The 12,155-nt window shown below is 33.1% G+C and overlaps 2 protein-coding genes across 6 annotated transcripts in view; one reads left to right on the top strand and one right to left on the bottom strand.

Moving 5' to 3' along the window:
* Positions 1-6,731, top strand: part of LOC145690173 (phosrestin-2-like) — a 624,883-nt gene extending 618,152 nt beyond the window's left edge. The window contains exon 7 of the mRNA XM_081764804.1: positions 3,043-6,731. Within this exon, the coding sequence (XP_081620930.1) occupies positions 3,043-3,591 (549 nt within the window). The 3' untranslated portion in view covers positions 3,592-6,731. The remainder of the gene's footprint in view (positions 1-3,042) is intronic.
* The window catches only part of LOC145690174 (uncharacterized), a 345,250-nt gene that overhangs the window by 295,144 nt on the left and 37,951 nt on the right, over positions 1-12,155 (bottom strand). The window lies entirely within an intron of this gene.

Genomic DNA, 12,155 nt, shown 5'->3' on the forward strand with positions numbered 1-12,155 from the left:
GTCTTATGTCCATTACCCTGGGTGTTAACTGTATTTTGTATCAATGCGCTCATTATCCTAATATGCAACAAATGCATAGTAGGAAGTAATACAACCATAACTCACAGAATACTGAGAAAAGATGTTGGAGAAACCACTCGAACCTGACTAAAGGATAGAGCAAAACTTGCGCGGCGACGATGCGCAAACGGTCATTACTTTGTGGACGTCTCTCATACATATATTGCTATAAAGCGCACTTTAAAAGCGTAACCGCAACATCTACTTAAATATTGCACAAGTTTCATACATTATACACTATACACTAAATAGAAATACTAATAATATTGACAACAACCTCATTACTTTCTATTTCATACGTAAACTCCCACTATTAAAATAAAATCAAAATTCATTATTTAATAGTGTTCTTTCTTACTTTTGTATTCTGAACTTTTAATATTGATTTAATTTTTTAATTTTGTGATATAATTTTAACTAACACCTTCAAAATAGTATCATTTCATAACATTTTGTAAATGATAAATAAAGATAATGTAAGAATATATTAGGCGTTCCATGTAGTAAGGGAAGCTACGTGCAATCCGAACGCTCGGAAACTACAATTGAGGTGCTCGAGTAGTAATGCCAAACTGCTCCGCAGCAGCTAGTTCTCGTGCTACATCTATAGTTTGTGGAATCGTACCTCTTGATCTTAGGACATACAGTTTCAAAATAAATGGACAACTATTTTGACCATTCAGTGGGCACTTTGAGGAAACAAGCTTTGTTTAGTTCACCTTTACTATCGGAACGCCTCATATAAGGTAGACTCTATTGAAGAAATCTTCAGGCTTTAAAGTTGCATATTTATTTACTTACTCATTCGTCTGAGTTGTTTCAAATTCCATGTTTCTATTTACAACGAAAATATATGAATAGTATATGAATATAATGGACACAAATATGTACAGATTCAGACGAAAAGACGTCAAGTGATCTGTCTTTTATCCTCTTCTTATTCAGTATTTCTGGATTATGAAATCTGAGTTTATATAAGCACTGATATTTAAAAAATACCTAAAAAAAACCTAAACATTATAGAACCGTTTTAGGGTATATCTGTGTATGGGAAGAACATGTGAGTAGCAAAATTCCAAAATGTTTCTTGTCCACTTCTTTGGAATGTTTTTTCATTGTTTATGATTTCTTAATAATAAATTTCAGCTAATTTACCTCATTAAATGTCTTCAGATATTTATTTTACATTTTACAAAACTTATTGTGCTTAGTTTCTACACCTGAAAATATGCACAATAAGATGGTAACATAAAAAACTTGATTTCCCGAACAGTGGACAAGAAAGTTCTTTGAATTGGGCAACTCATATCTTCGCATATGCGTTATAAGCAAAAGGAACTGAACCTTTCAACATATAATTACAATTTTCACGTTTCAAGTATTGTTAGCTGCTTCTTTACAATAACAAAAATATAAATAGAATTAAACAAAAAGTTATCAAAGATTCAAAGTACCCTTTTGTTCATTTTAAGGTCAATTTTAAAGAAAATTACCATCAATTTATACACGAGGTGAATCAAATATAAACAAGAATTTTAAATCACTCTATTGAAACGATCTTCTGTAAATGTCACATATTCTTGCTGCACTAGTACGTTTTGAGTTCCGTTTTCTCGAAAGCTTGCTGGATGTTTATTGTAGCCAATTTTCCATGGAGTCTTGGAAAATCATATCATGTAGGAAACTTCGTGGCACTCATTTTAGAGAGGTTTTCCGGAACTCTCTAGCAGTGATAATCTGTACATTTACGTAACTTATTTACTTCTGCACAAATTCCACGGTCAGTTACTCGTCGGTCGTCGTGAATAAGATCTGACACTTGCAAAACGTTTTGTGGTATATTTCTCGTCTTGTGTCGATGACTTTGAGAAAGATTACTAATATTTTACCTGCTTTCCGAAATAATAAACAAAATAAATAAAAGACATTTGTACACTTGAAGCTTTGGCGATAATCATAGCTGAATTGTGCTCGCAATCTATGCAAATTTCAGTTGGTTCAACGCCTTTGCGCCCTGAAAACTGAAAAATTACATTAATAAAAACTAAATCTATTCTGCCTGTATGTTCATCTAGTGATACTATTTCAAGAACTCTTCTGCTGCCTGTAACGGTCACGATATAAGTTGAATTAACTAAAGCTAAGAACTCACACATCTGATTAGTCAACATTAGCTGCACAGAAATTATAACATCTTTAAAAAAAGCGTAATTCGTTCTAGAATCTCTCACATAGTTTATTTCTTCTTATACAGGGACATAAAAATTATAACTGCTAAATTATTATTATTATCTGTCTAGTAAGCACGCTTCAAGTCAGTGCAACATCTCTCACATGTTCAGTTGCTCCTAAGTCAGTGCAACATTTCTCACACGTTCAGTTGCTTCTAAGAGAACACTTTTGAACTCTTGCAATGAGCAAGGTGTGATATGCATAATACTATCCTAATTTAGATTTTCTGGTGGTTAATCTTAATACTGTGGCTGGAGCTGTGTGACGTGCCAGAAACAGCTGAATTCTGATCATTGGAATCTTTCACATGATCCCTAATTCTAGAAATAATATTTTCTTGTCCATACCAATGTATGAATTATCGCATTGACAGATAGCTTCATAGACTAGCTTCATGGACAGAGCTATTGACAAAGTACTTTTAAAATTAAACCAAATGACAATTATGACACTGTTGCCACATCAACGAGCAATCTTGATTCATATTTCATACGCGAGTAATTATTCTGCGTTGTTTACAAGGTCTTATTCATATTTGATTCATCCTCGTATTATTTGGTAGTGTTTTTTTTTTTTTTTTTTTTTTTTTTTTTTAAGATTAAAACAATTCTAATAATATGAATATTGTCTATTTTTATATATTTTAAAACTGTCTTCACAATATGTTTATTTAAAATTAATACACTAGAAGCAAACCTGTAACACTATATAAAGAATACATGTCTGATAAATGTTTTCCCTATGTTTCAGGTGTTCATAGTTCAACACGTAGACGTTTGCATGTTCTCAAACGGCAAGTTTAAAAACGTAGTGGCGCAAATAAATAGTCAAGAAGACTGTCCAGTTTTACCTGGAGCAACGTTAGAACGTACCTATACAATGCAGCCTGTGAAAGGTGCCACAAAAAACTGGATTGCATTGGAAGACTCCTATAGTAAAGCAGGAACCTCACTCGCTTCAACCGTTACGAAACATGCTCAGGATGACCGAAATGTGTTTGCCATTTATGTGTCATATTATGTGAAAGTGAAATTAGTGATGAGTGCAATGGGTGGGGAAGTGGCCCTAAAACTTCCTTTCGTACTCATGCATAGTGATGAAGATGAAGAAATTTCACGGACGACGCCAGTGTTTACTGACATTATCGAACCCGCCAAACCTGAGTCTGAAACAACCGACCAACAACCAGATCACAATGAAGACGTAGAAGCAATTAAGTGTATGTTGGGTGAATTTCCGGCAGTGAAAAACAGTGCCCATCATGAAGAACATACAGTACTAGTGCATGATCATCCATGAGAAAACGAACCTGGGGAAAGTCCCCAGGAAAGGAAACAAGAACAGCAGCAGCAGCAGCATCAACAGCAGCAGCAGCAACAACAACAACCACAACAACAACAACAAAAAGAACAACAGAAACAACCAACAGGGGGATTATTTTGTTGTTTTGTTACAATTAGAGACCCACCAGCAGCTCATGCCTCTGCATGTAAAATTACTCCCGATAATCAAAAGTCAATGGGTTGTCAATAGCATTTATCTACTATTTTAAAACTATCAAAACTTATAAATGCTATAAAAAGATACACAGTCCGTAAAGCAATGTTTTTGAAGCAACATGCATATCATACATGTAGAAATATATATCTACATACCTGTGGAGATAACATTTGTGTAATTCTTCAATGTCGTACACAGATCCACAAAAGCTGATGACAGTTAATGGAAGAGTCTAGCAGAACTAGAAGCATTTTATAGTTTGTATTTTCGCCCGTTTGTGGACACTTCTCGAAGTTAGACTTTTGACAATATATCTAATTAATCGGAGAAACCAAAGACGAATGAAAGAATGAATAGAGAAGTTTACATACTGTGGAAATAAAGAAGATGAACTCATCACCGAATGCAGTGCAATTAAAATACTTTACTTTACAATTGACGTCAAGGTCACTCTTTGTAACAGTCCTCTGTTCTTTCACTTATCCACCTTTCCACGTTCTTGTAGCACTTGTTTCCTACACCTTAACTGTATAAACAAGGTTGCTAACCCTGGTAAAATTGTCCCCTTTACATAACATGCTATCAGCCAAGGGTGTATTGTTACAATTTTTGGTAGGCATACGCTCGACCGTTTTCAAAAATATAACGTATACCTACTATCATATACCCCTCCATTACATCCCTGATTTAAAATGAGAATACGTTGAACTATAAAAAATATTAGGTGGGTATACTTCGTACTTCAGTATATCCCATTACATCCTTGCTGTTAGTCATTTGCATTCCTCCCATTTCAAAAGTAATCATATTAGGTAAATAAAAAGTTTATGAATAGAACTATAAGGGCACATATTCATAAGAAAAGAGGTTCACCTTGTGCGTCCGTATTTATTATTTTAATTGAATATTTCCTTCCTCTATGGAAACGCCATCAGCACTAGTTTTATTATTGTATCACCAGATTTTTACTTTTACATGTGCTATTGTAGGTTTTGCTTTCTTAACAAAAAAGCTAAGTAGTCAATGACTTAATTTCGATTTTTGATTATCCTTTAATAATTGTCCCTGTGTTTCCCGTCAAATCATTGTTTTTACAAAACCATTACTCACATTAATAATTTAAGCAGAATTCCACAATATTCTTTAAGTTATGCTCTATGTGGTTGTTCCTCAATTTATTTTTGGTTGTTGTAAACATTAATCTCACTGGCAGATTTAATACTTTACAAATTCTGTGCATTTTAGGACTAAGGTAGTTAAATATTTATTTTGACTTGTGTAGTTTGTCAATGAGATTTCTTCTGGATGCTAGTTCTACATTTTAGTTGGCATCAAATGTGAATTAGTGAAATACTTTTAATTGACAATTGAATTTAAGTGAGGGCAATATGTTCAGATACAATTTTTGATGTACTGTAAATATCCTCAGGAAACACCAATTGAAATCCTATTTAGGTTCTTTAATAAGACTGTTAATTTTCTTAACGATGAAGTTTTGTGAACGGGAAACGGTCTGTAGAAAAAATATAAATAATGTAATAAAATGTAAATAAATATTGTCCATTAAGTTTACGTTCTACTTGGATGTAAATTATATTGTTCTATCTGTGATCTAGGTTGCCCTTACCTAAGCACACCTGATGCCAACAAAAATCTAGAAATAGCTTTCAGAATACATTTCATTGAGAAACTACACAAGTTTTCAATTCTTTAATCATAAAATTTACAGAATTTGCGAAGTGTTAAATCTGCCAGTGGACTTATCATTTACAATAACCAAAAATGAATTAATAGACAACCCCATAGAGCATAAATTAAAGATATACTTATAAATGAGATAGAAAGATACACAGTCCGTAAAGCAATGTTTTTGAAGCAACATGCATATCATACATATAGAAATATATATCTACATACTTGTGGAGATAACATTTGTGTAATTCTTCAGTGTCGTGCACAGAGAATTTTGAATAAATTATTACTTTGTGAATAGTATTTTTGTAAAAACAGTAAATTGACGGAAATATAGGAACAATTATTAAGGGAATCACAAATTGAAATTAAGTCACTGAATACTTCGCATTATTATTATTAATAATAATAATAATAATAATAATAATAATAATAATAATAATAATAATAATAATAATAATAATAATAATAATAATAATAATAATAAAACAAAATTTACAATAGAAGATATAAAACTAAGGATCAGAGAATACAGTAATAAAAATGGTGCTGATGACTTCCAGAGAGGAAGGAAATATAAAGATGAAGGCGCAAGGTGAGTCATTTTTCTTAAATAAAAATTTGTTCACACACATTCAACTTTGCATTCAGAATAGATACATTATCTATATCCATCATGAAATGTACTTCAATTAGGATAATTTTAAAAATAAGCACTTTATAAATTATACAGCAACCGAAGGAAAACAACAAAAGAAAAAGATCAAGCGATTTTTCTACTTATTGTTATTCTACGAGAAATTATCCATTATAATATTAGAATAAATTACCGGATTTGCAGCATATAAAATGCACCTCATTTTCAGCATTCAACTTTGAATATATATATTATATATATATATTCATTCCATATTATAAATAGATATTTTAGTACAAAATGATATCGCCAAGAAACATATACAGAGTTAACAATGCTTAACTAAGTGTACAACCATATGCGCGTCTGGGAATGTCTATAGCGGATGTGTGTCCAGATATATATATATATATATATATATATATTATAAAACTTTAAAAAATTATTCAAACTACATTTACTGAGATACTGAATAGCTTGAATGCTGTTGCACATCCTAAGAAAACAGGGAAGATATCAAACGACATAGAATCGGGAATTCTTATTTTTAAATTTAAACAATTAAAATCTCTGTATTGGCGTATGAGACATATTCCATTTTTAGGTTTATTTTCAAATTTTTTAAAAAAAAGTGCGCCTTATACACAGGTAAATTGCTCTTGTGGTAGTGGTTTATGGATTGTACGTGTCTACGTACACAACATCGCAAGAGCTTGGGTGAGAACTAGGTTCAAACCCGGATACTGTGAATACTGCTATAAAATGGTATGTTATTCACCCGGAAAACATACGTGTGAAAAGTATTCACTATAATTAATAGCATACAGTTTATGTATAAGAATACACCCCCAAATAAGTTAATTAATCTTATTTAGAGACCTTAAAATATAACTAAGATAGCAGGATTAAATGATCAATCCTGAAGCAACAGGAGCACATTGACTTAGTATTTATAGTGAGTAAAGCAAGTAGGAGAAAGCAGGGAGGAAAACAGTATGAGGTAAAAAGTTGTATTCGAGAGACTTTAAATCTCTGATTTTAAACTAACAGAATAAATCGAGATTCCTACGATGAGAGGAACACGTGGCTTCATGGGAAGTGGTACGGGTGGCATAAAGTAACAGTTAGGCAGTAGATAGGAAAAATGCATTTTGTTAGGCCGAGAAAAAGATGGGAGGATAATACACAGCAAGATTTGAGGGAATTGAGGAATACATGTAACTAGATCCGATAAGTCAAAATAGGATCATATGGCGGGCTTATAAATCCTAACTGATCGATTCCAAAGTAATAAGTGAATCGTAATTATTTTTATGGAAGTCTCACCTTACAAAAAAAAAAAATCCATCATTTATCTGAATATTATTAAATAAACGTAAAAAGATGTTAAAAAATGGAAGCAGATAAAACATCCAAAAGCAGTTTCGAGGTATTCCTCACCTCTTCCTCAGCGCATCTAGAACACTTGTTGCCCTTCTTCTCCAACCATCCTATGGAATAAGAGAGATTAGATAAGTAGTAAGATTTTCTTCTCTTCCTTCTACAAAATGAATACGCAGAGAATTTTATACATCACATCTTTTATGTAGCTACAAGTTTTCATTAGATGCACTGAGGAACATGTGAGGAATGCCTCGAAACCGCTCACAGATTTTAGTTAGTTTGGATATAAGCGTCCCTTCCAACACCGAGGCTATATGAAACATAGACCTACATTTTAATGTGAAATTCGAACTACATAAGCTCCCACCAGGGTTCGAACCGAAGGCGCGTACGTTAACCATATAGCTACGTGGTAGCTCTCGTTCGGAAATTTCGTGCCTTTGGATGTTTTAAGGCGTAGAAACCTTAATTACTATTAATAGATACTGTATGCATCCTACCGTATCAATTAGCAGTTAATGGAAGTAGATCTTCACGTATTTCAGAACACGAACTCTACCACACTCTGTATAAACGTTAGCAAAAGAGAGAAAACGAATGACACATAGATACAGAAGATAAAGGAATACTCATCAACTTTCCTGGATGACTGCACAAAAAAATTAAATCATGAAAATAATTAGAAGTTGTGAAACTTGTTTTATATTATATATATATGATATATACAGGTTGGTAAGAAACTATTTGAACAAACTACGGGGGAGCTGATATCTGACACCGAAACAAGCAAAAAAAAAAAAGTCCTCTGAAACGTTGGTCAGTGAGGGATAGTTTCGGCGATATAAGGTGCCGAAAGCGTGGGAAAATGAACTTCAGAGGGCTGTAATTCTCAAACAACGATACGTAGAGAGTGTGGTTTAGAACACGACACTCGAAGTCATACTTGCTCGATTGAAAAATGTATGTTTCAAACATCTGCAAGATGAGTGTGAGGGATTCCCCAAAGGAACGTAGGGATCCGATATGACCTGGCAAGTAAGCTCTAGTAATCTCTTGAATGAAATAAAAATGATTCAACTGTTCAGACACGACATTAATTTTGCATGCTTTACTTTCTTAAAGGATCAGGCTTCTTCACTATATAATTTCAAAAAAACACTACATTAGAGCAGGAACATTACTTAACGTACGCAAGTAATTATTATCTGGATACCAGTTCTTGTATCTGGATACTCAGTTTTTGTATGTGGTATCCTTAATCCTAATAACAGAATTTACTACTCAGTTCTAATAATGTGGTGTTCCTAATCCTAATTTTTAATCTATCCCTTCACTCTAGCTCCCTAACTTCAGGTTTTGCACACACTCACGAAAAGAAACTGACCATCACACCATTGCTTCAGTGGATTGCTGTGCTAAGCAAATATTCTAGAATTTGCTTCAGACAAAACATCTACACATAGATATCTATCTTAAAAATCTTACAAATTTACGTACAGTATATTTTCAGATCAAATCTTTTTTTGAAGTATAATTTATCGTAGAAACTGTTACTAAATCTACGTAACATTGGTAAAACTTAGCTCATGACTTTATGAAATCTAAAACTATTGTGGTTCACTCCTTCCAGACTGTTTCGGCTCTCTAAGGGTATCCAATCACAATAAACCACAAACAAATAATTAAAATTACCAGCAAATATGATGGGTTGTCTTATTCTCAAATGAAAATTAGTCTTATCAGGGTAAATAAATATTTATTCAGGAAATAAATAAATTGAAGTGATTCGACGAAATTCCTTAAGGTAAAAAAAAAAAAAAAAAAAAAAAAATCCGGAACTCTTTCACTTCAGAGCCCTATCCCTTAAGTCAGATGATCATCACTCAGACCAACAGACTCCTAAAAATTTTCTTAGTCAGACTCCACCGATTCGTCACTCCCTCACAGTTTTGTCTGACGCTTACCACTATCAGGAAAGCCTGACTACAACTTTCCGTCTAAAAATGTAAGAGACCCTGTTGCCGATGGACATCACTTGGTCCAAAGACTGATGTTGAAGATGGTTCTCTTTCTCTAAAGACAAGACCATCAATCAGGCTTCTCTGGTCTAGCAATAAACATAAGAAACCTTAAAGCGTTTTCTGCATCTGAGGTTATTTATATATATATAACCTACTTTTCCTAACTAGAAGATAATGGGAATCACTTATCCAATAAGCTATCATTCAAGCTTATCACCTGGCTAGCTAAATGTTATCAAGCTTGGTCATCATTCAGATCGAAGGAAATCACTTATTCCTTGCTCTAGCCATCACTTAGGCCAGTCCCTTACTTATTTCATTATAAAATCAGAAAATTCTAATGCCATCACTCAGGCTCCAGAGAAATTATTTATTCTCTGTCATCGGTCATCATTCAGACCGTTCCCTACAAGATAGGAAAGTTTTAAAAAAACGAGGCAGGACCTTCAACGTAGAACGGCTCTAACAGCCATAGTCATCCAGCCTCCTATGCTCCGAGAGACTTCCTTTTATATGGTCGACGACCCTTCTCCTTTTAGTTTACCTAATTTTATTTTCGCTTAAAAATCCTTAAAAAAGTCTTTTGAATGCGAGCAACCGTTGCAAGCCTCTGGAAAATTCCATCGACCACTATAAGAAAAAACTCGAATGTTGAGTTCGTTAAATAAAGCTGAAAGAAATCTAAGCAAGAAATACATAGTTTAAGCAGATATACACATACAAATAAGTAAGTAATAACCAAGATGAAATTATAAATATATAACACATAATACGTATATATGTAATTAAATATATATGTCTGGCCAGACTTACCTTTAACAATAACAAAATTATATACACTTTTACACTAATCCTTTATTCTAAAAATAAAACACAGTAAGGACGAATACTCGTCCTTACAAAACAAAAAGGAACATGATATCTAGAACGATAATGTATGGCTTAGGAAGAGGTCTCAGTGGATTTACCATTATTTTCATTTGCTTTTTGTTGGTTCAAAAGATCCAATATATTTCAATCAAAAATGTTCTTGTACGCCTTATATCCGGAAAAGTACATATAGTGTAGCCAAACCCTACACTTGAGATATTGTTTATTGCCGCGTCACCCTTTGTATGTAGCAATAACAGGAGAAAATGTTACGTGGGATTAAAAAATATCTCGCTGATCACTTTTTTCCGTATGTTAAGTGTTGGGCTGCTATGAAACACAAATTTCCATTTTGTCTCTGTTTTCTTTACTTTAAAAATTTGTTTTAAAAAATACAGCGAACCCTTAAAGAGATACTTTATTATCAGAAGCACTCTCTTGGATAAAATCAACAAAAAATATAGTTAATCAAAACAAGTTATCGTTTTGTTTACCTATCTAGCTAAAACTATTGAAAAATACGACGAATTCATGAAGAGAAACTATATTATGATTTTTTTTTTTTTTTTTTTTTTTTTTTGCATAAAACCAAGAAATGTACAACTAACTATTCTTCCATCCCCAAATTTACCATTTTGAATTCCCAGTTTACCGTTCTCCAGTTTGATTATACCATTTTCAACCAAAAATTGGGTGCAACCTGTGCCTCAAAAATCCACCCATGCAACTGATCAAATAAGTTCTAATTTTGTTAAACTATCATGATAACAATAAACAATACCTTCCACAGCTCTGCTGTATAAACTAAAGTAGCCTGTACTCTCACGAACCCAGGAAATATTATTGGTGACATCTTGGGATATTTATTGCACATGGACATTACCAACCCACTAGTTAAGCTGAAACTGAACTTCCATGTGGTAAAGCCCAAGTGGCGAACGGTCAACAGGAAAATACGTGGTCAGCGCATCGGTTTCCTACTACTTTATTTCTGGCTATAAAGACTGGAGTTCGATACTACTTAATTCACATATCTATCCCCAATTACCTCACGATACTGGATCAACATAGAGAAATGTGACTATCCAGACTATAGTGAACTATAGTACTGCTGCTACAATTTTCGATATGGAGATACAAGTCAACCAAACTGAAATTGTGTAAACCTTCCTTATTTTTTTCAGTTTAACGTCCCACATTACACTCCAAGGCTAAGGGAGGCGACAATGATGATAATGAACGAAATAGTGGAATGAGAAAAGTGCGAGGGAACGGGAAAACCCCGAGAAAGCTATGTTTACTGGTATTGACAGTTGCTTGCTAGTCTCCCAATCTCATTCAGTACTCTTATTACCTATACCAATGTACTGTTATCTGTATGGCCTAACTTATTTGCTCCTAGTATGAAAATAAAGCTCTTGTTTGTATTTTCCAACTACAAAGTTATTTTGGAGCTTCTATATATGTCACTTACTAAACACATTTTAAATATATATATATATATATATATATCAACAATACGTTTTTATGTCTAAGTGAAGACAGTAGGACTTTACAAAGACATTTTTTCAATGAAATGAGACATGAGGTACAACAATATTGCAAATGTTACATAATCTCTATCCAGGTTTCTAACATTATTATAACAAAGGAATTAAACAGAAACAAGAGACACTTTTTCTTTCTCTTGAACACAAATTATTATAGTTATCAACTAAATAGAAGTTAGGATTGGAAAGGAAATCTAACGCTTTAGAAGC

Source organism: Thermobia domestica, chromosome 7 (genome assembly GCF_964235325.1).
Source record: "Thermobia domestica chromosome 7, izTheDome1.hap1.1, whole genome shotgun sequence".
Lineage (NCBI taxonomy): Eukaryota > Metazoa > Arthropoda > Insecta > Zygentoma > Lepismatidae > Thermobia > Thermobia domestica.